Consider the following 14,707-nt stretch of genomic DNA (forward strand, 5'->3'; position numbering starts at 1 on the left):
AAGTTAGACATTGCTGAAATTGTGAGGCTTCCACTGATGACTGCATGAAATTGCTGTACCACAGCCAACGACCAGAAAAGATGCAATGATTTGAAGAGATCTGGAAGAGGTTGCAGCCTTTTCAGGAGGCATTATCCAAGACTCTCCAAAAGAGTAATTCTGTGAAAGGAACTGAGATGGAGCCAGCTGATGTGACTTAGAGGTGCTTCATGGGCATGTGAAAGCTTAGGGTGCTGGAGCCATTTCAGATACTAGAGCAGCAGGTCAGATAATTGATTTTTGTCTCTACTTCTTGTCTTTTATCAATGTTGTGCAAATATAACATCATCTTTGAAATGCTTCGTGACTCAGTCTCCAAAAGAAGCAAAGCAAGTAGCCCCAGAGCTGCAGTGTGCCTGGGGCATTCAGATGAGTTTTGTGCATGCCTTGAATATGTGAAATGTGCTATTTCGCATACATAAAACCCAGGCCTTCCCCGTGAAAAGGTATTACAGGTATTGCGAAAGTTTGGCAGGCTGAACAGAGGGAGCTGCTGCAGCCACTGGGCAATTTAAACCGGAAAGCAAGCAGGCTATGCTCACAAGCTCGTGAAATAACCAATAACCTTAGAGATGAACCTTCAAATGACAGGATTTGAGGGGGTCATTTTGCAGCTAATGCAACACGACGGCATGTCCCCTGCACAGGCAGATGCGCTGCTGGCTGCTGCGGGGACCTAGCGCCCTGCCCCCCGAAACCCACTCAGCCCAGGGACCGCCAAGGAGCACCGAGGGCGGCGGTGGATGTCCGCCCGCTCGCCCCTGGCCTGGCCTGGCCCGGCCCGGCGCCATCAGGGGCCGGGCCCTGCGCGGGCCAGGGCCGCCGCCGCCAGCCAAGGGGTGACTCGCTGCCGCCGCAGCCGCATTTTGAAGCGCCTCAGGGTTTGTTGCCGGGAGCGGGGCGACGCTAGGCAGGGAAGGAGGTGGTGGCGGGGCGCTCCGCCTGGGGTAGGCCCCGCCCGCCTACACTACGTCTCCCGGCGCGCCGCGGGGCGAGCTGCCGCCGGAACCAGAAGGGCACTCGGTGGTGCTTCCGGTGCTGTGGCCGTTGGCGGGCTGCTGAGGGGGACGCGGCAGTGTCCGCGCAGGTGACCGATGTGCTGGGGGCAGCTCGTTGCGCCCTTGCGACCGGAGGCAGGCAGGCAGGCAGGCGGCAGTGGCAGCGGTTTCCCCCGGCCGCGATTGCCGGGGCCGGCTGTTGCGCTCTGCGCTGGGAAAGCGCTCGTCTCCGCCGGCCGGGCCGGGGCACCGAGGGCAGGGCTGCTTCTCCTGAGGGTCGCGCTGTGCAGCGCTCCCCCCTCCTTGTTTTTGTAGTTAGTGACAAAGCGTGCCCAGCTGATGCAGGGGAGCTGCAAGCTAGGCCTCTGAAACGGGTCATAGGGAGAGAGTTGATAAACTTTCAGAGGGGTTAAATGTGTTTCACACTCAGGATTTATTTATATGAGCCTGCGGATCCGTCTTTATAATAGGCACTCTTTTGCTTGTTTTGATGGATTAATGACTTTATTTTTTTTAAGCTAAATATTTTCTTTAATCCTAGAAACATCAGGTTTTGTGTTCCTGCTTGTTGCAGACAGACCTTTAAGAGTGTTCTGTGTGCTGTCTCAGGGGTGGCAATGCCCCGATTTCAACTGTAGTGGTCCTTGAGGTGAGGCTGAGAATGGGCCTGTGCTTGAACCTTGTCCTTTGACAAGGCGGGCCCGAGCTGCCGTGTTCTTCTCACCGTTTTTGTTAATGAGCTTTCAAAGGCAAGTTATGAGCAGCTCTGTAGATGCTGTGTTAGTGATCTCTAACTTCAGAAGCACCTCTCATGGGTAATGAAAATGGTGAATAATTATTTGTTGAAATTGTAAAATGCACACTTGTGGTGATGTTCTGAAGTGCTAAATATGAAGTAGTTTTAAAGAGGACTTGTTTCTTTCTTTTTATTTTTTATGTGTATGTCTTTAAACTGTCTCCAGTTATGTTTTTTAAGCATCATTATAAGTTTTGATTGAAAGCAAATTTTTTTTGTAGATAATGAAAACTTAAGATGTTTATATGTGTCTTTCTGCTTCTGAAATTTTGAGTAATATTTAAGATATTCTAAATGGTGTTTCGTAGCTTCTACGACACGAGCTGCATCTAGGCAGCTTATAAATAACACTTGCTGTAGTTAACAAGTACTTATATTTTTATACTGGGCGATGATATTGACATCGTGAACAAGAAAAGCATGTTTCAGGAATAATTCTGTGGAGTGCGCAGAGGAAGGATGCAAAACTTAGGTGGGTGAGTACCAGGAGAGAAACTGTGAGAAGACCCAAGCTTGGAAACTTTAAAAGAAGTTTATGAGGTGCGTTCAAAGAGTACCTCTTGCTAAATAGACTCTTGTACCACATTTGACTATTAAGGACGCAGGTGCCAGTATGTTAAGTAATAAGGACTTCTAAACAGCTGACAAATAATGAGGAATATACTGCACAAATTTTATTTATCCTTAAAATATTAAAGAAATTAAATTGTCTGTCTTTTGTACCCTGAACAATTATGAAACTGATTTCTTTCAGAGGGTGTTCTGCAGAAAAGAAGGATACAGTGTTCATTTGAGTTCCATCTTGTCCAGGACTGGTTTCCTGTCTGCTGGCAGCATGGCAACATTGCTTAGAACTGCGTGGTCCAGTTTCTTTTGGATGCGTGCAGTAGCAACCTGCAAACAGCCCCCACTGCAGAGTAAGTAGTGATGAAACTGTCCCATATTAAAATTCGTTCTTTGAGAGCCTCTTTCCTATACTGTTTAAAGTAATGGAAGCATGGAAGTGAATTTTTATTTGAACAGAATCAAGTCTGATATTCTGTATTCTCTGCTAATAATTGAAGGATATCTTGATTTGTTGTTTTTTTTTTTTAAGCTTCCATGGTCCACATATGACACTCCTCTAATTTAGTAATTAGCTGGTAAATACCACCCTTTTTACCACTGATTATAGCTGAAGATTTAAATTTATTTTTTCAGACTTACAAACAGTGGTGAGAAGAGGCTACAGTAAAATCTCATTATTTAACATAAACAGAAAACAAGTGAAAACAGGCAATATTATTTCTTAGATTTTTGTCCATGTTTTAGACATTAATAGAAAGATGTAGGGGAGATAGTAAAAGTGGTAGAAAAGACAGGAATTGAGAAAATATGATGGACATGTTACATTTCAGAGGTTAGTGGGCAAGGAGGGGAAAGAAATCTTAGGAAGAAATACAAACTATTTGCAGTTATATTTTACCAGAACTCAACTTCTTAATAACTAAGAATGGTTTAATTGGAAGAACTGAAGCATGGAAGTGCTAACAGAAAAACTAAATTTAAGAATTGTATATCTAAAATATATATTTAAATATATTAGCTATATCTAAATTTAAATTCTAGAATTTTACATCTAAAATATTTCTGGGAGGAAAATAGTTACACAAAAGTTTCTTCTTGGTTCTTTCAGCTTTCCCAATTTTGACACACTGAATGCTCTCGCTCTCCATTATGAACAGCCAAGAAGAATCCCGTTTGTATTAAAACTAAAGATGGTCTACGTAAAATGTCAGAAAAAAGTTGAAACCTTTTTATGACTTATTTGAAAACAGAAGGCTCAGAACATGCTAAGACTTGTTCTTGTGATTGTAATTCAGTTCTTAAAGTGTAGTAGTAGAAGAATAGAATAGACTATTTCAGTTGGAAGGGACCTACAGCAATCATCTAGTCCAACTACCTGACCAGTTGAGGGCTGGCCAAAAGTTAAAGTGTGCTATTAAGGGTATTGTCCAAATGCCTCTTAAACACTGACAGGCTTGGGGCATCGACCACCTCTCTAGGAAGCCTATTCCAGTATTTGACCACCCTCTCAGTAAAGAAATGCTTCCTTTTGTCCAGTCTAAATCTTCTCTGGCGCAGCTTTGAACCATTCCCACGTGTCCTATCGTTGGATACCAGGGAGAAGAGATCAGCACCTCCTTCTCCTCTTCCCCTCCTCAGGAAGCTGTAGAGAGCAATGTCATCCCTCAGCCTCCTTTTCTCCAAACTAGATAAGCCCAAAGTCCTCAGCTGCTCCTCATAGGACATTCCTTCCAGCCCTGTCACCAGCTTTGTTGCCATCCTCTGGACGCATTCAAGAACCTTAACATCCTTCTTAAATTCTAGGGCCCAGAACTGCACATAGTACTTGAGGTGAGGCCACACCAAAACTGAGTACAGCGAGATAATCACCTCTTTTGACTGGTTATGCTGTGTTTGATGCCCCCCAGGATGCGGTTTGCCCTCTTGGCTGCCAGGGCACACTGCTGACTCATACTGAGCCTGTTGTCAACCAGCACCCCCAGATCCCTTTCTGCAGGGCTGCTCTCCAGCCACTCCTCTCCCAATTTATACTTGTGCCCAGCGTTACTCCATCCTAGGTGCAGAATCCAGCATTTGGACTTGTTAAATTTCATGTCATTAATGATTGCCCAATGCTCCCATCCATCTAGATCCATCTGCAAGGCCTCTTGTCCCTCAAGAGAGTCAACAGCACCTCCCAGTTTGGTATCATCAGCAAACTTGCTAGTGATGCATTCAACTCCTGCATTCAGATCGTTGATAAATACGTTGAACAGGACTGGCCCTAGAATTGAACCCTGAGGAACACCGCTGCTGACTGGTCACCAGCCGGATGTAGACCCAGGCACTACAACCCTTTGAGCCCTGCCATTCAGCCAGTTCTTCACCCAGCGCACTGTGAACCCACTCATCCCACAGCTGGACAACTTGTCCAGAAGGATGCTGTGAGCAACAGTATCAAAAGCCTTACTAAAATCCAGAAAAAACACATCCAGTGCCTTCCCTTCATCCACTGGGCAGGTGACCTTATCATAGAAGGATATCAAATTAATTAAACATGCCTTTCCCTTTGTGAACGCATGTTGACTGTGCCTGATGATTGCATTATTCTTGAAATGCTTTTCAATAGTACACAGTATAATCTCCATAATTTTTCCAGGAAATGAGGTTAGACTAACAGGTCTGTAATTTCCTGGGTCTTCCCTTATGCCCTTTTTGTAAATTGGAGTAACATTGGCTAGCCTCCAGTCAGCAGGGACCTCCGCAGACTCCTAAGACCTTTGGTAGATGATGAAGAGCGGTCCTGCTGTAACACTCGCTATGTCCTTCAGTACTCTGGGATGAATCGCATCAGGCCCCAGGGACCTGAGAACATTCAGCTGATATAGCTGGTTCCTTACAACTTCAGTGTCCACAAATGGAAAGTCACTGTTCCCACACTTGTGGTCGTCCGACTCAGGGGACCGGGCAGCCCAAGGTCTGTCAGTATTATTAAAGACTGAGGCAAAAGACGCATTGAATGCATCCACTTTTTCTTCATCCCTATAAGTCAGATGACCATCTTCAACAAGTATCAGTCCAATGTTTTCTTTAGACCTTCTCTTGGTATTAACATACTTTAAAAAGCCCTTCTTGTTATCTGAAAAAACATCGGCCAGTTTCAACTCTGAGCTTTGGCCTTTTGTGTCTTCTCCATGCATATATGAACCACAGCTCTGTAATCTTTCTGCAAAGCCTGACCTCGCTTCCAGAGATATACAATTTCTTTTTCCTCTTGAGCTCCACAAGGAGTTCCCTGTTTAGCCAAGCTGGTCTTCTGCCCTGCTTGCTTGACTTAGGACACAGTGGAATTGCCTGCTCCTGTGCTTTTAAAGGGTGATTCTTAAAGACTGGCCAGCACTCGTGGACTCCTAAGCCCTCAAAAGCAGATTCCCAGGGTACTGTGCTAAATAACTCCCTGAATAGCTTAAAGTTTGCTCTCCTGAAGTCCAGGGTAGCAACTCTGCTGTCCTTTTTTTCTCATTACATTGGAAATTTTAAACTCAACCATTTCATCATCACTGTGGCCAAGACAGCCACGTACCATCACAGTTGGAAGGGACTTCGGGTGGTCTGTGGTCCAACTTTCTGCTCAAAGCAGGCTTAGCTCTGCAGTTGCACCAGGTCACTTAGGGCTTTGTCCAGCTGGGTCTCTGAAATCTCCAAGGACAGAGACTGCACAAACCGGCCTGGGCCCCAGTCCCACTGGTTGGCTGTGCTCATGAGGAAGACGTTTCTCTACATATCCAGTCAGAGCCTCTTGTTTCAACTTACAGATGTTGTTTCATGTCCTCCCACCATGCTCCCTCTCCTCAATAACCCCAATCCTCATACATAGTTGCTGGGGGCTGCTATTACGTCTCCCCAAAACTGTCTCTGCTCCAGGCTGAGCCAGCTCCGGTCCCTCAGCTTCTCCCCGCAGGGCAGGAGCTGCAGCCCCTGACCATCTTGGCGGGCCTTCACTGAACTCATTCAAGTTTATCTTTTAATAAAGGGCCCCAAACTGGCCGTAGTATCTAGATGTGGTCTAACAGGTGCTGAGTAGTGGGAGATAATCCCTTCTCTCAGTCCACTTATCACAGTCCTGGATGCTGTTGTCCTTTACTACTTGTAATTCTTGTGATTGCTTTCCTTGGAGCAACAGGAACCTGGGGGAGGGGGTAAAGTTCTTTACTCTTACAGCAGCCAAGACGTTATGGTTTTGCGTTTCGTATAGCATATATAGCAGTTGCCAGTGAAGTACAGATTTGGGTTTTATAATAAATATTGCTATGAATGAAATGATGATCTCCCCTGTAAGTCATAAGGTAATGTTCTTTGCATGTATAAAGAATATGCTCCAATGGTGAAATCTATAGGTATTTTGTTCATACTGTGATTTTTCTTAGGAAAACAATACAATTGGAAAGGTAAATGTAGGCCATAGCTACCTAGATATTGTATTTTTTGATTGCACTAGAAATCTGTGTAGTAAAGTGAACTTCTATTTAGACAGTATTTGGGTTTTGTTAATCTAAAACTGAGTATGATTATAATCCCCAATTAAGACTTAGAACAGCATTAAAATGTGAACATTCTGAAATTTGGCACAGCTCTGCTTTTACATTAGTGTTCTTTATGTGTTTTTCTTTTTTGCAGATGGCACTGTGTATCATGCTTGCCATAAATCTACATACGCAGTTCTCCCTGAAGACTACAATTGGTACTTATATGTGCTTTGATGTGTAGCCTTTTCATGTAACGTTTATTCCAGGGCTACTTTTTCTGTCGTGAAGTTGTCATATAATGGTATCAAATACATCTTCTGCCAGTTTTGGATATATGTAATAATTTTAACTAAAGTACTGTTTCCGATCATACTGATTGTGAAGTTAGTATTTAAAAAAACGAACGTAGTGAAAAATCATGCAGGACTCATTCTAAACATGGTGATGACCCCAATATCCCTGCAGTTTTGTTTGTAGAAGAGCAAAAGTAGCTAAGAGCAGTCATTTTCACTGATGCTTGTTCTTGAGACGAAGTCCAGGTATTTTAGTGCTGCTGCATGGAAAACTTGAGTAGAAACCAGAAAAGATGATACAAATATAGTGAGAAATGCAGCATCCCTGTCATACGAGGTTTTAGGAAGCTAATGTGTCATGAAAGCTAATGAGGAAGGTGAGAAGAGGGTCATACTCCCTCAAGGAACCTCTCAGTAGGACTTTTTGTTCATCATGCTCATCATCTTTTACCCAATATAAAAGTTGGAACCCCAAACAGAGCTTTGATTTCTATTCTTGCTTTTGTAGGTGCCATACTTCTTATAAAGGCATGATGTCCTAGGTATCACTGATGTTCCTTATCCCCATCTGTTGCTACAGTTTTATAAGTAATTATTCGAAGTGTTAAAGATTTTTTTCCAACCCATATTTCCAGCTATCTTTAATACTTTATTTTAGCCCTTTTTTCGCCTCCATCCAAAAAAAGAAACCTGAAGATGGCTGGGGAAAAAAAAAAGAGGAAGTTCAGATCAAGTATTTGTGACCCTTATTTTATAAGATTTATTTTATAGAAGATTTGTAAGAATTCATAAATGCAGGGTCAGATCTGGTTTTCTGTGGGACTTGGGCTGTTCAGTTGCTCAGCATTTCTGAAAATTTTAAGGGATATATTTAAGAGTGTAAGTTTTTATTTTTATAGCAAAGTGGAACTTGCAGTGACATCAGATTTGAAGACAATTGTCTGCTACCACCCTTCACTTGAGATTCCATACGAGCATACAAAAGTATGTCCAAATGTACACATTTCTATTTCTTACTCTTGTAAAGGCATAAGTAGTTCATAATTTTGAGTCTTTAGGGCATCTTTTTTTAATTTGAAATACTGAGGTACTTTTTATTACATGATCAGCATGTCTGTGAAGTGAGTGAATCATGAATATAGCTGCTGCCATGAGGAGGACCTTATTCTTAGTTGAGTTGAGGGAAAGTTGCAGAGTAAGAAATGCTCAGATATCACAGCATATAGCAACTTAAATAGAATTAAATGAGGCACTCAAATACTTGTGCACTACAGAGAAAACTAGTGTCTGTCTATGAGTGTAGTCCTCAAAGAGGATGTTTGGAATGCAGGTTATAGTTCGCGCATCCTACCGTGTACAGATGCAGCAGAGTGGGCAAGAGGGTCTAAAGGAGTGCTGCTGCTGCTGTTTTCTTCAACTTGCGCTTTAAGTTCCATTCAGCACTCTGGGTTCATAAACTCCACAAAAGCTTTAAATATAGAATTTTTATCTATCAGTAGTACTTTCAATGTGTTCTTTACACTGACGAAAGTATGTCTGGATAAACTTTTCTAGTGTACACTTCTTGTTTCAATTTTCAGTTCTCACGTGCTAGGAAAATACTGCAAATGGTAGCTACGTTACTGAAGTACCCAGTGTGAAAATTCTCCATTGAAGACTTAAAAATACCAATATGTAACTTGCAGGCAAAGAGTGCTAAAATGTTTTAAGTTTATCAGTTGCATATCTCTCAGGAAAAACAGGTAAAGGACTAAAACAAGGAAAAATATTTGTAACAGTGCTAGTAGTTAGGTTTCAGGTTGAGAACAAGTGTCTTGGTCTTAGCAGATGCACAAACAATTAGGAAGTGACATTCTTCTCCAAGGTATAAATCATCTAAAAGCTTTTTTAGTGATTATGATTGCCACTATGAATAAATTTCTAAATAGGAGGAATATGAGTACTTTTGTATTGGTAGAACTGAAGCTTATGATTCAGCTAGCAAATTGTAAGGATGAGATGAGCAATAATGATGACAGCAGTGCTGTATTTTAGGGGTAGGGTAATCAGCTGTAGCACCTGGGGTAATTAGACGTTTCTACACATCTGCTCCACAGTGATGTGGTTTTTGGGGTGGGCGGTAAACAGCCTTTACAATTACAAGTATTCTTCTGTATTCCTTTGGTTTCAGCTGTTAAGAGTAATTTGTAACACTATCTGTGTAGCTTGGCTTTTTGTTTTCCTCAAAAAAAGGAGAAAAAGGAAATACATACACTACTGTTTTTATAGCCCATACCACGGCCAGATCCACTGAATAATAAAGAAGAAACCCTTGATCAAGTTTTGAAATCCAGATTGAATGAAAAAGAGCTAAAGAACAATAGCGGTCCTACAATTGAAGAGCTCAGCAAAATGTTTTACACAACAAAACATCGCTGGTATCCTGTGGGGCAGTAAGTATTTTCTTTTCAATATTTGTTCCTTTGGGATGTAAAAGGAGATACAGGAGTAATTTAATGACTAGATTCAACCTCGAATAAGTCATGTGAGACAAAATACTGTTAGTACATGGGCTTCTACGTAAAATCTTATGCAGTATTGTGTAAATGGAAGACTGTATTTTGCAAGGTTTTTTTTTAACACTACCCCTTTGGTAGACTTTGCAACTTTTTTTTTGTGTAAAATACATCACACAGTAGAAATTTCTCATACCATCTAGTTAGCTACTGGTTCAGGTGATTTATTAGAGTTGCATGAGTGAAGTCAGCATAAGAGAATCTAGTATGTAAAATACCCTCAATAGATACAACCAAATACAGCTTGGAAATGTGCATTGTCTCTTTCTTAACAGCTTTTCAGGAAAAAACTTAATGGGATGATTCTCAGACTTAGAAACAGTAGAGGTGTTTCATTTGAAATGGTGAAAAGTGTCTCTTGGTATGCCTTGTATTCAGAAAGCTAGGAGGAGAAAAGGTGCAAATATGCATGACTGAGCTTAAAGCTGAACGATACACATTCAGATATACTACTGGAAACAAATGGCATTCTAGTTTGTGTTACTCCTTTCCAGTCCGTGTTACTACACATTTTGGTAGGTGCTAATTTTATAGATATGGAGACTTGATACAGGCAGAATTATTTTTTTTTTTTTGTCCACAGAAAAATTTGTAAGTATTCTGTTTTGAGTGTAGATAAAAGGAATGAAATGGTAGAACTTTCCATGGCCAAAGGGTAGCTGTCACTTTAATGAGCATCAAACAGTATCTTCCTTGTTTTAGTGTGGGTAATTAAGAGGAAAGTAGGGAACATTTTTGTTGTGAAGAATTTGTTTTTTAGTTTGTCTGCAAAATATTACACTATTTAACGTACAGTCTGGCATAACTCCTTTAAACATTGAGTTTCTTTGTTCTGTAGCAATCATTTTACCCAAAGGAAAAGCTGACCATGTAATAAAATCAACTTCACACCAAGTATTAAGAATAAACAGCAGCCTTTGTACCTATTCAGCTGTAGAACTGATTGGATTATTGCATGCTTGTAGCAGATGTAGCAGTAGAAATGAGTAGCATTATGTAACTCCATGAACAACAGAGATGACATCTAATGAGTGGTGATGGGTTGTACTCCTGTAGCTTGTCTTCTGCTTACTTGTGTAACCTCCAGACCACTCACTGGTGGGGAAAAATACCAGGAGGATCAAAGACTCTCCAAAGCTTGCATTCACTGCAGCCTTTTTTTTCTTCTAGGTATCATAGAAGACGCAAGAATCCTAATCCTCCTAAAGACAGATAATTAAGATAACTTCTTGTTCAGCAGCACTTTGCTATTAATCTTTATTGGAAATAAATATTACAAAAAATGTTCGGCAATTCTGTGTGAGTGCTATAACTAAAACGTGCTTAACTAAATTTTTTATTTTCTATTTCAACTAGTTGACAGTAGAAAAACAACAAAACTGCACTACTGAAACAAGGATCCAGTGAACACTATTGTACCTGCACGGTCAGTGAATGTGCTAGTATTAGAGCTGGGTGTAACAGGTGATGGAGTGCTCCGATTAAACTAGGTCAGAGGCTTGTCATTGGTAAAGTGAACACATAGAAGTATTATGTCAAAATGGGAAGTCTAGAACTGGACACGTTAGGGTTTGGTGTTATTTTGGTTTGGTTTTTTTTTTCTTAGAGATCTAGTAATTGAAACGCAGATGAGCTTGAATACTGAGGTATTTATGAAATAGTATTTATGAAAAATATTGTGAGGTATTTATGAAAGCAGTGAAATAGTTTTGCTGCTTCTATTATGCTTGTAAGATACCTGATTCCATGTTTAATCCTGCATCAGCCAAATGATTGTATTTAAAGCTAACGTCACGTACTGAAAACTGGCCAACTTGGTTATAGCTTCCAAGGCATAATTATAGAATCACAGTACGGTTTGGTTGGAAGGGACCTTAAAAATCATCTAGTTCCAGCCCCCCTGCCAAGGGCAGGGACACCTTCCATTAGACCAGGTTGCTCAAAGTCCCATCCAATACTTCCAGGGTTGAGGTATCCACAGTATTTCTCTGGGCAACCTGTTCCAGTGTCTCACCACCCTCATGGTAAAGAATTTCTTCCTAATATCTAATCTAAATCTACCCTCTTTCAGATTAAATAACTTGCCCTTCTAAATCACCCAGCATTCCCAAATACCTGAGATAACTTCTGAGTGCATTCATGGTTTGTAGGGGGTTTTTTTGGTTGTGGGTTTGTTTTGTTTTTTTTTAAACCCACCCCAGGTACCATTCAGTGAGGATGCTATGTTTGAATATAAATCGGAATAGCTGTAGCTCAGAGGAGGAAGAGTTCTTTGCCTCAGCAAGGTAATCAGTGAAGACTCCCAGCTCTTTCTAGCTTACCTGGGGGGAAGGATTGGCCCTTTACTGTATAAAATGCTTTAAATGAAAGAAATTTGGTCTGATTCTACTTCATAGCTTTAGCGTTTTGTAGTGCTTAAATGTTTCTGCTATTAAAATGTTCTATGTCATCTAGCATTTTTTCTCAGGAAGAGAAGATTCTTTACTCCAGTCTACAGTTTTAGGCATCAGCCTGCTGATAGAAAGGGCTAGCTTGGAACACTGCGCCTCAGCAGAGATCTCAGTGACTTCCATTAATTCTTCTTAGCAGATCCTAATAAATAATCAGAAAATCATTATCCCATATGTGTCATACATTTTGGTTGTATTTCCTTTCCAAAGCAACTTGGATAAGATAGAAAGGTTCTTGTTTCTTGTGTTAGTCTAGTGTCATTTTGCCAGCATGTGTTATCTACACATTTTTCTAGAAGTGGAGTACCATATAAAGTCTCTAATCCTGGTCATTGTTAGTGTAAAGGACACTTACTTTTCTAGAGTTATTACTAAATAACCTTTTTTCCTTGAATTTCCTTTAATTGTGAAAAAAGTAATGTTGGATGCATGTAAAAAGACTGCCTTTAAATATTTACAGAAAATTTTACATAAAGCTAGTCTAAGCATTTATCTTGGTATTATTTTAAAAAATGTGTATTTAAATCCGAATACCAGTTAGCTGATAATGGTTTATCATGGCAGAGCATGAAATAGTTTTGCTTATTCTCTCTGTTATGCTTGTAAGATATCTGCGTCCATGCTTAAGCCAACATCAGCCAAGTGATTTTGGCTCTGTATTATACGATGTGTTGCTCGCGTGATAACAAACATGCTATCGTGAAGGAATGTCTGTTGGGTCTATGAAAAGGATTGCTGCTTACTCTGCAGGTTTAATTTAATGAAAATAATTATTTTTTTCTGCCTAAAATATAATTTCTAAAATAGTTTTTAGTAATTTGTAGTACAACAAATTTTAGTATTTTCATCTATTTGTGGTGCCTGGTACTGACACTGGTCCGTGAGTGAGAAGCTTACATCTCATGTTTAGTGTTTTGTTATGTTCCACTGCATAAAATCGAGCCCCCTTTATTTTTGGAAGGCTGAGACCTAATTTGTCACCATTTGACTTTACGCCAGTGTAAGAAAAGATATCCTTGGATTAATTTAAACTTTCAGTTATTTCCCCCCCCTTCTTCTCCCTGATACTTTTGCTTATTGCTGCCTAATACTATTAAGACATTTTGCTTTACAGAAGCCTTTTGTTATCACATTTGTCTGCTCTTGCCTGTCAAACTCTGTTTATGATGAAACAATCAATGTAGAAATGTTGGATTTCTCAATGTTTCCCAAACAGTTTTGGATGCTTTTCAGGCATTTTGAGGGCTGAAAATCTATGATGTGCTGGACTGCTGTCTTTAAAGTACTTCCTCTTCTGACCAGTTCCTGGAAACTGAGTCTAAAACACATGTTCACTACATGTACCCTCTGGCATTTTGTTATTACATTAATTCATAAAATTGATGTTTTAAAATATTTCCTTGCATTACACTGCCACTCTCAATCTTTCTGTGTTCTCTTTTACTAAGTCTTTCTCTTGGGTCATCTGAAGCATTAATTAATATAATAATGCTTAATAAATTACAAAAAATAAGTAAAATCATACTCGCACAGTAATTCCAAGCTGTCCTCCTGATTTTCTAGGTCTTGAACAACTACATAAAGCTGTCTTTATGTGTTTCTCTTCACTTGAAAACTTGGAATTGGAAATCCATCCATTTGATTCTTGTCCCAGTTCTACACAGAAGAATAATCCATTTGAAAGTTAGTTCAGGATTTGTGTTTTCTGTTGCTCTTGTTCTTTGTAATTGAATACTTTAGTTGCATATAATTCATGAAGTGAAGTCTGCTCTGGTGTCTTTGTATCCAATTTTAGGTGCTTAGCCATTTGCTTTGTATCTAGTAGTTAAGTGTTTCAAACCTTGTTAGGCTCATTTCTGTGGATAGTATACAGTTGGGTACATCTTACTGGTTTTTTTTTAAATGTCTCACTAAAAGCCTTCTTGGGCTTTGCTTGCTAGCATGCCGTTAGAAAACTGTTTCATAGAAAACTCTGTTTCAGTCAAGTATCAAAAAGGTTGTCCTCAATTCAGACCATTTAAATTGCAGTTCAATTTGTCTTGATGTCCTAGTGAAAAAAGAAAGTTCTTTCACTTCCTCTAGTGAGACCTGAATTTAAAAAGGAAGTGTGCTTTTAAAACGAGTTTTTGCCTTTTCTTTGTGCAAATTATGTTGTTATGCAGATTCTCGGTAGTACCACCAGGAGGCAATCTTGCACAATAATGCAACTGGATTTGTCTGAAACCATAGAGGATTTAGCTGTATCATCAAATGTAACACTATGAGAGACATGCATTAGCAGCTCTTTAATTAAATGTATAAGTAAGTACTTAAGAAAAAGGAGCTCCCTAGCAGTTCTGAAAGTGGTTGGATTCAAGGGGTCAAAGGTTCTTTGCGGGACTTGCCTGTTTGCTTTGACTGATTTGACTTTGTAACATGTAGCAGAGATGTATGTTGACACTTAAACAAAAAACACCCTCCAGGTTTTAAAAAAATGAGCCAACAGTGGGGCAGTAATGGGACCC

The 14,707-nt window shown here is 40.3% G+C and overlaps 2 protein-coding genes across 9 annotated transcripts in view; one reads left to right on the forward strand and one right to left on the reverse strand.

Annotated features, from left to right (window-relative positions):
- The window catches only part of UBE2N (ubiquitin conjugating enzyme E2 N), a 58,192-nt gene that overhangs the window by 30,967 nt on the left and 12,518 nt on the right, over nucleotides 1–14,707 (reverse strand).
- Nucleotides 1,092–13,673, forward strand: MRPL42 (mitochondrial ribosomal protein L42). Of its 8 annotated transcripts, none has more exons than XM_059816984.1 (7): nucleotides 1,098–1,126; nucleotides 1,579–1,852; nucleotides 2,644–2,750; nucleotides 7,057–7,120; nucleotides 8,098–8,182; nucleotides 9,467–9,630; nucleotides 10,924–13,673. In XM_059816984.1, exons 2-7 carry the CDS (start codon nucleotides 1,773–1,775, stop codon nucleotides 10,967–10,969), a joined length of 546 nt encoding a protein of 181 aa, XP_059672967.1. In that variant the 5' UTR covers nucleotides 1,098–1,126; nucleotides 1,579–1,772; the 3' UTR covers nucleotides 10,970–13,673. The 8 variants fall into 8 exon arrangements, with proteins under 8 accessions (XP_059672968.1, XP_059672974.1, XP_059672967.1 ...); XM_059816987.1 differs by lacking the exon at nucleotides 1,579–1,852 and adding an exon at nucleotides 2,248–2,305 and having other exon boundaries at nucleotides 1,110–1,126; nucleotides 2,588–2,750; XM_059816986.1 differs by lacking the exon at nucleotides 1,579–1,852 and adding an exon at nucleotides 2,248–2,309 and having other exon boundaries at nucleotides 1,116–1,126; nucleotides 2,588–2,750.

The sequence above is a fragment of the Gavia stellata genome, chromosome 4, assembly GCF_030936135.1.
Source record: "Gavia stellata isolate bGavSte3 chromosome 4, bGavSte3.hap2, whole genome shotgun sequence".
Classification (NCBI taxonomy): domain Eukaryota; kingdom Metazoa; phylum Chordata; class Aves; order Gaviiformes; family Gaviidae; genus Gavia; species Gavia stellata.

Excerpts from the sequence above, each read along its gene's own strand:
- MRPL42 (XM_059816984.1), top strand. The coding sequence starts at position 1,773 with ATGAGCTTTCAAAGGCAAGTTATGAGCAGCTCTGTAGATGCTGTGTTA. Across the intron at positions 1,853-2,643 it reads TTCAGAAGCACCTCTCATGG|GACTGGTTTCCTGTCTGCTG; the intron begins GTAATGAAAATG and ends CATCTTGTCCAG. Across the intron at positions 9,631-10,923 it reads CGCTGGTATCCTGTGGGGCA|GTATCATAGAAGACGCAAGA; the intron begins GTAAGTATTTTC and ends TTTTTCTTCTAG.